The following is a 14,477-nucleotide window of genomic DNA, read 5'->3' on the forward strand; positions in this document are numbered from 1 at the left end:
CTCATGTCGACTTAGGGCTGGGAGAAGTTTCAGAGTCCTCCGTGCCTTCTCTGAGTTACGGGGGGGGGGGGGGGTGGGGTCGGCGCAGCACTGCATGTCCATATGACAGTAGCGAACGGAGCTCACTTTTCTTCATCCAAAAAGACACACCAAAAAAACATCCAAATAACTCCATAGTTCTCGTCTGTAATGTCCCTCTTGTATTGAAGCCCCAACATGAGAAATTGTTCCAAAAAAAATTAAATAAGTCTATATTTTAAGCTTATTTGTAGCGGAAGCTCCCAGTGTTGCTCTGCCGGAATCTCGCGCGAGATTTGGGCGGACCAGGAAGAGCTGGGAGCTTCTGCTACAAACAAGCTTAAAATATAGACTAATTTAATTTTTTTCGGAACAATTTCTCCTGTTGGGGCTTCAATACAAGAGGGACATTACAGACGAGCACTATGGAGGTATTTGGATGTTTTTTGGTGTGTCTTTTTGGATGAAGAAAAGTGAGCTCCGTTCTCAACCATCATATGGACATGCAGTGCTGCACGGAGCCCCGCTGTAACTCAGTGAAGCCACGGAGGACTCTGAAACTTCTCCCAGCCCTTAGTCCACATGAGGGGGAGGAGATAATGAGTGAAATTTAAATTTTGAGTGAACTATCCCTTGAACGCACCACAGCTTCCTGTATGAACTGCTCTTTACCTTAGTGGCTGCTGCACCTGAACGCCTGCCTGCTGGGCTTCTCTCATCTGCTCTCTGCTTCACTGGAAAATATAGCAGAGTGTTTCACGTCACCAGTAAACTCCCAGTTTGTGTCAGTGAGGTTGAACTGGTGTGGGAGTGGATGTTCTCACCTGCGGATCTTATGATGAGGACAATGATGCCGGTGAGGAGGAGGAGTTCAGCCGCATGCATCAGCAACATGAAGGTCAGAGCAGGATGAGGTGAAGCAGCTGTGGAGGAGACAAGAGAAGAGACCAGTTCTTCACATCAGAAAAACATTTCTACAAAAACCCAACAAACTGAACCAATCAAGGACGACGGAGCTTCTGAGTTTAACATCAAACTCAGATCTTATTGTGACGATTTTGCATGAGGTGTTGGAGAGTTTCCAGACAAAATCAGTCACTGTTTTTAGTTAATGATCCACATCTCCTCCTTTATTTGACATTTCTTGAAATGATGTGGAGACAGATTGTTTACGTAAAGCTCAGTCTTCATGTGGACAAGGTTTGAGTTTGTTCTGAAGGAGAAAGAATTGGTCAGTGTTGATGTTGAGGTTTTAAGGAACTTACCTGTCGACTGGGGGTCGAAGGTCTTTGTTGTTTTCTCTTTGCCGTCCTCACCTGGAGAAATGGATAACAGATTACTGAGCAACAAAACATCTCATGTTCATCATCTGCAAAGATGTGAAACAGCTCATCTTGATCTCACCTGAGGACTGAGGGATGAAGGTGAAGTTTCCATGACTTAACACGCTACAAGTGAATGACCCAGGATCCTTTGACTTTTCCACAGGAATAGTCACTGAGTGTACGCAGTCAGACTGTGATGTTGTGACAAGTGTCACATCGAGCCACTTCACTTTGCGATCGCAGCGTCCTTTGTACATCACAGAGCAGGTCAATATCAGCTCGTCACCGACCGTCTCTTCAGTCACTGTAAAGACGGAGACATTGAGAGACAAATGAGCTTCATTACTCATAGTTACAGTGATATAATAAACTGTTATAATGATGTAAATACTCACTGTTAACAACCAACATTAACGTTTGTGTTTCCCCACAATTGTACCAACCAGTGTCCCAACTGAGACCTTTTTTAGAACCAGAGTACAGTTCTCTGTAACACTCAGCCTGTCTTTGTAGTCTCCAATGTTCCTTCCCTCTGCAAGCAGCTGTTCTGGTGATCTTGCGAAGAAGATAGTCCAGCTGTCAGGTCCACATCCACCATGATCATCTGGCCCCTTGTCACAAGGGAAAGTGACATCTTCTCCCTCTCTGACCACGATGGTTTTTACAGATTTCGCTTTTAAGAGTAAGAAACATGAAAAACAAACAGGTCAATGAAAAGACGTCCTTTCTCCACCTGCACAGTCCTCCAGAAGCACTACTCCTTGTGGACTGGACTATTTCTAATAGCTCTCACTTTCTCATTTTCACTCATGTTGATTGACCATTGATCAGAAGCAACAACACACATCTCTTTCTTTTTCATGGAAGTCAGGAAGTGAGATCACCAACAGTCAGACACATTTTAAAACAGGTATGAACTCAGACCTGATGTGCTCTGCTCATTAACAGAGAACAGATAAATCAGCTGTTTCCTGCTTGTTAAATCATCTGCTGCTGGTTCAAATAGACTCTTTAGTCGTCCATTAACATTGCAGCTCCACCTCTGTGATGTGTCTGTCATTTCTGATGTCAGATGTTTCCTCACCTGTGACCTGAAGCGGCAGCATCACCACCAAAAATGTTTGAATCCACCCGAGTGCAGCCATGGTGCGTTCATGTGTATGTCTCTTCGTTGGTATGTGGACTGTTGCCTGACAGAGGAAAACACTCTATATGCGGTGAAAAAACAGCCACTTCCTCAGACAGAGGTGTGAACACATGACATTGCAACAAGTGTCATAAGCTGTGTTCGAAATCATCCACTCACTCACTCCCTATCCACTACATTGTGTATATGATATAGCGCACTACATCTACACACGTTTGGTCAGCTACTGTTGTGTGTCCCGACCGTGAGCTGTAACGGCTCACTTGTGAACTGTGGCTATTAGCTTAGCTCGTTAGCTGCTGACTAGTATTTACTAACGGTTTCGTTATTTCATTGATTTAATGCTGCTCGTCCAACTCCTGCGCCTCAGCGAGGCAAACAGAGAGAAGGCATGTGCGTCTGATGCGTTTAATGGGCTGTTCGTTGATTCGCCAATGTCAACTGGTAAATAATGTAAATAAACCGTAGCTAACATGCTAACTCATCCTCTCTGGCAATACGCGGCCGTGTTGCATTGTGGGATACAGGAGTACAATGTAGTGTACAACTCCTGTTCACTCAATTTTGCGGTGCATTGTGGGTATTTTATAGTGCAGTATAAAGTGGATGAAATCAGCCACGGAGAATTCGGACAACACTACAAAAGTGGCGTACACATTATATAGAGCACTACCCGTGACAGGGGGCGATTTTGAACACAGCTATAGTCGATGCATATGAAGACCACACAGTGAAAATAAAGTTGCACGAAAACACAAGTTCACACCATCCTAATGTGACAGTTGAGGTTCCTGTCACTATGCCTCCAATTGATCATGCACCCTGGCTACTTGGCCAAGGGGATGTCCCTTTGGGTGACTGGTAAGCGCGCATGACTATTACCCGGGAGGTGTGGGTTCAATCCCCGCCCGGGCCCTCTTCACCTTGCCACACTAACAAGAGGAGGAGAAATCGCACAAGTAGTTGAGCTGAGGGAAAAGCTGTTGTGAATGTTGGTCATGTGATGTGAATCAAACAAGGGAGGGTGATAAGGACGTGTTGGTGCTTTTTAAATTGTGACTTCCTGGTTGCAGCTCAGTGTCCATTGTCAGAATTAAAGCGGAACTATGCAGGATTTGGGCTGTAATTATTGTGGCTCAGAGTCACTGTGATGGTAGAGCGACCTGTTATGAAGTGAATGGGGTCTAGGCCAATGCGCTCACCCCCCCCACTGGCTGAAAACCGCACTTGCAAGATCAGTCGTCCGTCTCGGTGTTACAAATCTCGTCAATGGATAGAAGTATCGCGAGAAACTGCCTTACGGCAGTACGAGATAAGAACGCATATGACGTCATGCATGTCACGAATCGTGATTGGTTTGAGTTCGGAAAGTCGGAGGAAACCATGGAAACATGAAATGTTTGTACTGAGGAAGTTCAGCTTGTGGCTAACGGGGAGCTAATGCTAACACAGACACACACACCATGGGTCTTTTATAAGATAATGTAATACATCATGACACACACACACACACCTTCGCGTTTTGGAACCTTTATTCATGTGTGTGTATGTCTGTGTCTTTGTGTCTGTGTGTGGCCCTATTAGCGTTAGCTCTGTGCTAGCGTTAGCTCCGTGTTAGCATTAGCTCCGTTAGCTTCGTGTTAGCATTAGCTCGGTGTTAGCAGGGCTTAGCAAACAGCAGTAAACACAAGCACGTGTAGGGGGCGGAGGTGGTGGCGGCGAGTTTTTTTTTTTTTTTTTACGACAGTGACATGTGCCTACCAGAACTGTGGGGGAGCTCCGGAGAGGAAAAAAAAGAGAAACCAACGAAGGAGCGAGCTATTTCCGGCCGACTTGCAAAGTTCTGCTTTAAAGGGGAAGTATTTAAAAGTGTGTGATGTCTGTTTCTGTGTCCTCCTGGGAGGTTGTGGCAGTTTGGTGGTGGCCCCAGAATGCAGCCCTGAGGAACTCAGCCTCATTTTTCTCAATATATTTTCTTCTTATGCCTCTTCTTCTTCTATCATATGTCCAGAAAAAAGGGTTTCACTTTAAGTACTTTATTTGTATCTTGCAAGAGGTGGACTGTCATACACACAAAAGTCTATACGAGAGTGCACACTGAGATTTGGTTACATCAAGTTACATAGGCACAAGAGCAGGAAGGAGCCATGTGCTTCTCCTTGGAGGTGGCATCAAACATTGTCCAATAACATTATTGCATTCTTGCAGAATAAGTTTGCATAGTACAAGTTTGCACTTTGACATATCTTTGGGTTATTAATAAGATCAACTCATATGTAGGCAGGAAGCTAGTGGTCGTCTGTATCTGAAGGTTTGTTGTGGTTTTTTCACGCCTCAGTATGTTGACATCTCATTGACATCTGCCATTACAGCACATTTGACACATTAAAACTAAATACAGGCTACTGAAAAATAGATTTAAGTCTGGTGCTGACAACCATGTTGGATTTCTCAATTTTGAGGCATTTCGGGCGATTTTTGAGCTTCATATACAACAGATTTGGATTCAGCACCCCCCTGGAAATGTTGAATATTATAAATATTCACAAAATTCCCTCATCACTTTAAATAAGCACATTTTCAGAAATTCTGCCTAAACTTCCTTCTTTGTTCTCTGAGAAATCTGACGAGTGTCAGACAGATGATGATATGTTGTTGCTTTTATTACATTGTGGCTTCCTGTTTGCAGCTCAGTGTTTGTTTTTAGGATTGAGGGTGAAGTATTTTAACATTTGTGTGTAAACAGAAGCAGCGAAGCTCTCAACATTTTACTGTGTGGAAAACTAACGTCCTCCTGGTTTGGAAGTGGCCCCAGAATGCAGCCCTGAGGAACTCCGCCTCATTTTTCTCAACATATTTTTCTCCTTACTAAGTGAATTTTACCAATAAATTTGATCTGGAGACAGAAGACTGAGTAATGAGAGTTTATTAGCTTGTGCAGTAAAGCAACAAAAGCAGCAGTGTCTGTGTCCTGAGTGATTCAGTTTCACAGAGTTACAAGAAGAAGATCAACACATGCAGCAAAGACAGTGAAGCTCAACTGAAACATGCACAGTGCAGGATGACCAGACACTGTGTGATCAGCACATTACACAGTTTTTACTTCTAATACAGAGTCTCTGTTCAGGCAGAGGAAGCTCATTCAAAGCCAAATTAAGCATTTACAGACATAACATTAATATTCCCTATAACAGGCAATGAGTGGAACTAGTCTAAGTGGCGGAGGGATACGACCACGAGTTCCTGATGAGTTGATGTTGATGCGGAAGTGGTGGATCATTGGAGTCTGACAGAGTTTTCATAGACATCATCATATTCATCTTCTTCAAGGTGCACCTGTGAACAACAACACAACACAATGGAGCCAAGCGACCAAACAGACTCCCAGATGAACCTGAATGCACCACCCCTTCCTGTATGAACTGCTCTTTACCTTAGTGGCTGCTGCACCTGAACGCCTCCCTGCTGGGCTTCTCTCAGGTGCTCTCTGCTTCACTGGAAAATGGAGCACAGAGTCTCAGGTCACCAGTAAACTCCCAGTTTGTGTCGGTGAGGTTGAACTGGTGTGGGAGTGGATGTTCTCACCCGCGGATCTTATGATGAGGACAATGATGACGGTGAGGAGGAGGAGTTCAGCCGCATGCATCAGCAACATGAAGGTCAGAGCAGGATGAGGTGAAGCAGCTGTGGAGGAGACGAGAGCAGAGACCAGTTCTTCACATCAGAAAAAACACATTTCTACAAAAACCCAACAAACTGAACCAATCAATGATGACGGAGCTGCTCATGAGTTTAACATCAAACTCTGGTCCATCATCAGGAGACTGTTCAGTCAGTCAGTGACAATGAAGTCTGTCAAAGTTAATGTGATAATAACCTCTTGATGCTCGATTAACCCACTTCCCGTTATATTGGCCTTTGACCTTTGGGCCATACCTCATACTGTATCTTGAAATACCATTTAGCACTTTACTATGAGCATTCTGCAATGCGGTCTTAGCAATCCAGCCCTCATGTTGTCCACTAAGTCCTTATTGTTCTCATTTTAATCGTTGAAAGGTATATTTCAACATTTTGGCAAAGTCGCCTATTGCCATAATACCTATAGTCTTAGGAGTAGGCTTTTTACCTTTACTTGTTGGTGCAAGCTGTTTTTAGATCAGTGGGGCAGTATACGTAATTATTTCATAGCGTGGTGAATGTGCAGCTCACAACTTGTCCACCATAGAGTTTTGGAGTTGTTGGATTGTGTATTTTAGCTCATGTCTCTGCTCCGCCACCCTAAAAACAGCTTTCACTGACAATTTAACGTAGCGAACCTACCTATCGTATCCGACTATAGGGATTATGACAATGGTCGAGTTTGCCAAAATGTTGAAATCCCTTTAATGGTCTGTTGTAATATTGTCTGAATCTGTCCGTCTTCTTTTTCGCCAATTACTACCGGCCAATGGGACAAGAGATGGAAACTAGCCAGGTGGCTACAATCTCACATATTTACATTGTTTACATGTTCAAGAATATGTACTGAGACCTTTGGGCCATACCTCACCTGTCGACTGGGGGTCGAAGGTCTTCGTTGTTTTTTCTTTTCCGCCCTTACCTAGACAAATTAATAACAAATTCCTGAGCAACAAAACATCTCGTGTTCATCTGCAGAGATCTGAAAGAGCTCATCTTGGTCTCACCTGAGGACTGAGGGATGAAGGTGAAGTTTCCATGATCTAACACGCTACAAGTTAATGACCCAGGATCCTTTGACTTTCCCACAGCAGCAGTAGGAATGGTCACTGAGTGTACGCACTTAGACTGTGATGTTGTGACAAGTGTCACATCGAGCCACTTCACGTTGTGATAGCAGCCTCCGTTGTACAACACAGAGCAGGTCAATATCAGCTCGTCACTGACCTTCTCCTCAGTCACTGTGAAGACGGAGACATCGAGAGACAAATGAGCTTCATTGCTCATAATTACTGTGGTGTAATAAACCGTCATGATGATGTAAATACTCACTGTTAACAACAAACAGAAAATGATCTGTTTTTTTCTTACAGTTGTATAGACCAGTGTCCTTGATCGATACCTGCTTTAGGACCAGAGTACAGTTCTCTGTAACACTCAGCCTGTCTCTGTAGTTTCCACTGTTCCTTCCCTCGACAAGCAGCTGCTCTGCTGATCTTTGGATGGAGACAGTCCAGCTGTCAGGTCCACATCCACCGTGATCACCTGGCTTCTCGTCACAAGGGAAAGTGACATTGTCTCCCTCTCCGATCACAATGTTTTTTGGTGCAGATGCTGCTTTTCAGAGAAAAACAGAGACCAACATGAAAAAACAGACAGAAGTCAACGAAAAGACGTCGTTCCTCCGCCAGCACAGATTAATCATCCTCCAGAAGAACTAGTCCCTGTGGACTGAACTAGAGAAGAGATCACACCTGCCCTGCCTTCATCACACCCTCCTCCTCCTCACCTACACAGATGTGAATGGTCTGACATCATCATGTCAAATGCTGCTGTCAACTGAAGGACCGCCCACTACACACAGCCATAGTTTTATTGAAACTGAAAATATTTTACAGAATAATCAGTCAAAATATATACAGTATATTTCTTTGTAATAGCTCTGTCTTTCACTCAACAGCTTGTAAACAATGTTCAAGTCCATTGAAACAGTATAGTACCCTTCAGGAAAAGTACCTTCAGTCAACCCACATTCTCCTATAACGCATCTCAAACCTGGAACTTAATACTGGGTACAATACGCAAATTACCCTCATTTACATCGTTCTACAAACATCTTAAAGCATGGCTATTGGAAAACCAGATCTGTGATCATAGCTTTTGTTGGGCACCGTTTACAAATTGTAGGTACTGTATCTTGAAATACCATTTAGCACTTTACTATGAGCATTCTGCAATGCGGTCTTAGCAATCCAGCCCTCATGTTGTCCACTAAGTCCTTATTGTTCTCATTTTAATCGTTGAAAGGTATATTTCAACATTTTGGCAAAGTCGCCTATTGCCATAATACCTATAGTCTTAGGAGTAGGCTTTTTACCTTTACTTGTTGGTGCAAGCTGTTTTTAGATCAGTGGGGCAGTGATGCCAGCTGCTCAGCGCTTTGCATTCACCTCGAAAACAACTCATTACACGTAATTATTTCATAGCGTGGTGAATGTGCAGCTCACAACTTGTCCACCATAGAGTTTTGGAGTTGTTGGATTGTGTATTTTAGCTCATGTCTCTGCTCCGCCACTCTAAAAACAGCTTTCACTGACAATTTAACGTAGCGAACCTACCTATCGTATCCGACTATAGGGATTATGACAATGGTCGAGTTTGCCAAAATGTTGAAATCCCTTTAATGGTCTGTTGTAATATTGTCTGAATCTGTCCGTCTTCTTTTTCGCCAATTACTACCGGCCAATGGGACAAGAGATGGAAACTAGCCAGGTGGCTACAATCTCACATATTTACATTGTTTACATGTTCAAGAATATGTACTGTTCCATTTTTAAAAATAAATAAATAAAAACATATTTCTGATGTCAGATGTTTCCTCACCTGGGACCTGAAGCAGCAGCATCACAGTCAAAGACGTCTGAATCCACAGATCAGCCATGGTGTAAAAGTGTGTACTTTCTGTTTGTCTGGTTTTTAACTGCTGCCTTATGATCAAGAAAAAGCCACTTCCTCACAGGGGGGAGGGGTGAACCGTGACTGAAGCGAGCCGGAGCTTTATTGAAAATAAAGTTGCACAAAAACACAACTTCAAAATCATGTTTACATCGTCGCACATATTATTATGCATGCATGCATGCATTACATTTATTTCATTTTACAAAACATTTGCTTGCTTATTATGCGTGCATAATAAGCAAGCAAATGTTTTCCTCAAATGAGTTCTTTTGAAATTGATGGGAATTTCATTTCAAATTGAAATGTATGACATATTGTGATTTGAAATAAAGCTTTGAAAAAAAACTACATATTATTATGCAACTGTTGTCTTCTCTAAAACACTACAGAGTGAAGAGGTGTTAATGTTTGTTATGTTACGTAAATGAAGCCACAGGAGGGAAGCAACTGAGATGAGTGTTAGTGCTTTTTTTTCTTTCTATTTGTGGCTTCTTTCTCAGAATGAAAGAGGATGTTCTCTTCGATCATGATGCTCATTTTATGAACCTATTCTGCATTGTGTGTGTGTTTTTATCTATTTTTATAAACACATGCATTAATTAAAAAAAAACTGTATATACAGTACATTGGTGCATTAAAAACTCATTGTTGTTGACATTTCTTCATCTTTTTTTTTCTCTGCAGGCACATTTCTGGAGCGTTGATAAATCCGAGACCAAACTTCCTCCTAAACTCACCATCCAGATCTGGGACAATGACAAGTTCTCTTTCGATGACTACCTCGGTAAAGTGTGTGTTAGAATATATTTGTTCTTCTCTGTTAAATGGTTGCCATAATTAATTTAGTCCCTGGTGTGTTTCCGTCCCTGCTGCAGGTCACCTGGTGCTGGACCTGAACCGCATGCTGCGTCCGGCCAAGTCTCCTCAGAAATGTGACGTGGAGCTGCTGCAGCAGCCGCCGGAGAAACTGGTGTCGCTGTTCGAGCAGAAGACGGTGAAAGGCTGGTGGCCCTGCACCAGCGAGCAGGACGGACACAAGAGCCTCGCTGTGAGCACACACACACACGCACACGCACACGCACACGCACACGCACACACACACACACACACACGCTACACACTCACACAAACATTAACACACATACTAAAAACTCCTGTATCAAAAATAACCCTTAATGGGTTATTCTGGACCCAACTCCTGGGTTAAAAAAGGGACCAACTACTTTCTGGGTTATTTCAACACAGTATTTTTTTTTACCCAACTTTTGGGTTAAATACTTGACCAAAAGGTTAGGTACTGACTACAATGTTGGTTTAATTTTAACCCAACATTTGGGTAAAATTGTATCTTACCCACAGCGTGATTCAAGCCTTCAATTTTCTGGTTACTGATCAACTCTTAAACCCTAACCCTGCCTTGTACTTGATTTCATTCGCTCTGCGAGTCAGCCTGGAAACCATGGACCCAATTTTTCCCTCTACGAGGGAGCCAATCACAGAACAGGGGGAGGGCGCAGCAAGACAATGACGACACAGCGAAGCGACTCTGTTGATAGCTTGTCGATCCAACATGGCAGCAGACGCTTTACCATTCAATGCAGCGTTAGAAAGTGTTTTAAGTAGTTTAGACCGCAAGTTTATTTTGTGTTTTTTAGTTTTTGCGTTTTTTTCCCCATCGGATTTCTGTCTCCCTACATACGTCATCGGGTATGATTGATACAATTGGCTATAAGCTACGTACAGACGCATTTGATAGACATTCATAACGTCTAATAAACAGCTCTGGGCTTTCGTAAACCACGCCTCAAAAACGAAAAAATGAACGGGTGGTTCCCGGACCAAATCTCAATCCACATTGAGATGAGGTCTGGTGTTAGCCAGGCTAGTATATAACCCAAACAACCCAAGAATTAGGTTAAAATATGAGCTCTATAAGACAAACAATATGTTACCCTCTGAAAAATAACTCATAATTTTAACCCAACAGAAGGAACCCAGAATTTGGGTTAAAGAAATAACCTAGGAGTTTTTTAGTGTGCAGACACCTCGCTCACCACCTGTGTGTGTGTTTGTGCTCCAGGGGAAGGTGGAGATGTCTCTGGAGATCGTGTCGGAGCAGGAGCAGGACGAGCGACCGGCCGGGGTCGGACGGGACGAACCCAACATGAACCCCCACCTGGAGGAGCCTCAGTGAGTTGCACACACACACACACACACACAGACACACACACACACAGACACACACAGCGCAGCAGCAGACCACCTGTACCTACACCTCCTCCCTCTCCTCCTCCTCCTCCTCCTCCTCCTCCAGGCGTCCGGAGACGTCCTTCCTCTGGTTCTCGTCGCCCTACAAGACGCTCAAGTTCATCCTGTGGCGCCGCTTCAAGTGGTTCATCGTCCTCTTCATCATCCTCTTCTTCATCCTCCTCTTCCTCGGCGTCTTCCTCTACTCCTTCCCGGCAAGTTTCAAGTTTTACCCAAAAAAAAAAAAAAAAAAAAGGAAAAATTTGGGGAAAAAATCGATCAAAATTAAAACTTAAAGGGATAGTTCACCCAAAATTGAAATTGGCTGGGAGAAGTTTCAGAGTCCTCCGTGGCTTCTCTGAGTTACAGGGGGTCTCGGCGTAGCAGTGCATGTCCATATAACGGTGGCAAATGGATACCAACTGTCTTCGTAACAAAAAGACACACCAAAAAACATCCAAATACCTCCATGCTGCTCGGATGTAATGTCCGTCTTGTATTGAAGCCCCGAAATGCAAAATTGTCCCGAAAAAAATTGAATAAGTTTATATTTCAAGCTTGTTTTGTAGCGGAAGCTTCTCAAAGCTCCTCTTCCCGGTTCGTCCAAATTTCGGGGGTTCAATACACGACAGACATTACATACGAGCAGCATGGAGGTATTTGGATGTTTTTCGGTGTGTCTTTTTGTTACGAAGACAGTTGGTATCCATTAGCAACCGTCATATGGACATGCACTGCTACGCCGAGACCCCCTGTAACTCAGAGAAGCCACGGAGGACTCTGAAACTTCTCCCAGCCCTTAGTCCACATGAGGGGGAGGAGATAATGAGTGCAATTTCAATTTTGGGTGAACTATCCCTTTAAACAGATTTGATTGTTTTTAACAGCTACAAATTAGAGATAAAACTTGTCCATGTTTATTCTAACGTCTTGTTTCCTTCTCCCCGTTTCCACAGAACTACGCCGCCATGAAGATGGTCGGACCGTTCGGGCCGGCGACGAAGCAGTGATGACGGAGGAGAAGAAAGAAATTGAGAGACGAGAGTGGAGAACAAAGTGAAGCTCATCCCTCTTTTCTCTCATCTTCTAGTCTTTTCTTTATTTATCTGTTCAGAACAAACATCAAGAACTGAGGAGACAGTGAAGCTGACGAGACTGGACTGATTCAAAACGTTAAAACTTTATCGATCTCAATTCAATCTGAAGAAAAAAAAAACCTTAAAGAGAAAATGTCTTCCTCTTCCCTGTTCACCTCCTCCTCCTCCTCCTCCTCCTCTTCTCTCTCTCAGGTTCACCAGGTTAAATCTCTGGATTTGTTCTCTGATCTCTGGTTTATTAGCAGAGATGAATGTGTGCAGATAAGACACACACACACACACACACACACACACACACATAGTGTTGAACAGGAAGAGTTAGAGGAGAGCGACTAATCCACCCAGATTCTATGGGATTTCCTGAAGCTACGTTTGTTCATGTGTGTGTGTGTGTGTGTGTGTGTCGAGGTCTTTTGATCCTTAAACAGCCGACACCGAGTGAAACAGGCAGGAAGATGGAAACAAGATGAAAAGACATGATGATGAAGAGGAGAGAGGATGAGAGAAACATTTAAACCCGTTTTCTTCTCTCTTTTCGTCTCCGTCCTTTCTTCTAAAGTCTAAAGATTTTCTTTTTTTTTTTTTTTCCTTTTTTCACCTGACTCTCGCTCGCTGTGGTTCCGACCCGAGTGGAAAATCTGACAGAGACCCGTTTGGTTCTCTCCGGGTTCACACCGGCCGGTTACGAGCCGACGAGGCCCCGTAAACAAAAGTCACATGGAGCCGCGAGCTGCTCGTTTATTGGACGAAGCTTCAGTCAGATGTTGATGCTGCCAGGTCAAAGGGAGGAGGGGGGGGTAAGAGGGGAGGGTGGGGTGAGTTAGCGCTAATTTACCTTCTCTGGAGTTTTAAAAACTGTTAACGACGCATTAAAAACCGTCTGAATCCGAGCGTCGGTCCAGGTTCACATCGTCGCGCCAAAAACACTGACTCTCAGATGTCTTTTTTTTTTTACCCATAAACCCTTGCATTCTCGACTGCTGCTGCTCCTAGAAACCACCTTATGAGGACGAGGATGAGAGGAAAAACTCAAACACATCATTGAGTCGAGTGTTTATTGTTCAGGGAATGTAGAGTGACACTGTTTTTTATTATGTATCCCTTATTTGTGACCCGTTCCATCAAAATGAGTCGGAAGTCGCAACGTTCTATTTTTAGATAATCAGCTGATAACATGGAAAACCCATAGAAAATCAAAAAAAATTTTTTACCCTAATTTCAAAGCAATGACATTCAAAAACAATCTCCCAAAGTTTCACAGTCCAGATAATTGAGAAAAGGCACGTAAATGATGATTAAAGTTGACCTGCAACTTAAACCCTCTGAAAATGAGCGCTGCTTCGGTGCAAAACATGAAATATCTCCTGAACCGTTCATGATGGAGACGAGCTGTAAACTGCATCTGAATCGCGGGATTCTCCGCTTTCCGACGGTCATTGAATGTTGCCTCTATGGCGAGCAGGGACGGGTACAGAAACAGATGCTAAACCGAGTAGCATCGACGCTAACAGAGCGTAGCATCAGCGCTAACAGAGCGTAGCATCGATGCTAAACCGAACGTAGCATCAATGCTAACCCGAACGTAGCAACGATGCTAAACCGAACGTACACGCTTGCACATGTTTTACAAAATGTCAACAAAACATGACAACTTCTGAACCGTTTATGATAGAGACGAGCTGTAAAAAGCATCTGAATTGTGAGATTCTCTGCTTTCCGAGGGTCATTGAATGCTGCCTCTATGACAACAAGGGACCGTATAGGGTGCGTGTAATCACGTGGTACAGGAACAGATGCCAGAGTCACTGGCAAAAACTTTAACTGCAATTTTCTCAGGTTTTAGAACGGAATAAGAGAGTGAAAGATCGTAATTCAAATGGCCACATCTCGAAAACCATCAAATGTATGACTCTGACTAGGGTATAATTTTAAAGCTTATTTTCTAATCTTTCCATTGATACCAAAATCTCAACTTTGAAATTTGGGTCACTGTGACTCATTTTG

At 43.4% G+C, this 14,477-nt stretch overlaps 1 protein-coding gene across 9 annotated transcripts in view; it reads left to right on the forward strand.

Moving 5' to 3' along the window:
• Positions 1-13,562, forward strand: part of dysf (dysferlin, limb girdle muscular dystrophy 2B (autosomal recessive)) — a 143,544-nt gene extending 129,982 nt beyond the window's left edge. For 8 of the 9 annotated variants that reach the window (XM_085760237.1, XM_085760241.1, XM_085760238.1 and 5 more), the window contains 5 exons: positions 9,814-9,913; positions 10,005-10,177; positions 11,210-11,319; positions 11,444-11,591; positions 12,333-12,637. In XM_085760237.1, the coding sequence (XP_085616363.1) occupies positions 9,814-9,913; positions 10,005-10,177; positions 11,210-11,319; positions 11,444-11,591; positions 12,333-12,386 (585 nt within the window). In that variant the 3' untranslated portion in view covers positions 12,387-12,637. Of the gene's footprint in view, positions 1-9,813; positions 9,914-10,004; positions 10,178-11,209; positions 11,320-11,443; positions 11,592-12,332 lie in introns of all 9 variants that reach the window. The other variant, XM_085760245.1, reaches the window with a different exon arrangement.
• Positions 13,563-14,477: the final 915 nt, after the last annotated feature.

The sequence above is a fragment of the Trachurus japonicus genome, chromosome 18 (assembly GCF_045865225.1).
Source record: "Trachurus japonicus isolate A0001 chromosome 18, Traja_1.0".
In the NCBI taxonomy this organism is placed as follows: Eukaryota; Metazoa; Chordata; class Actinopteri; order Carangiformes; family Carangidae; genus Trachurus; species Trachurus japonicus.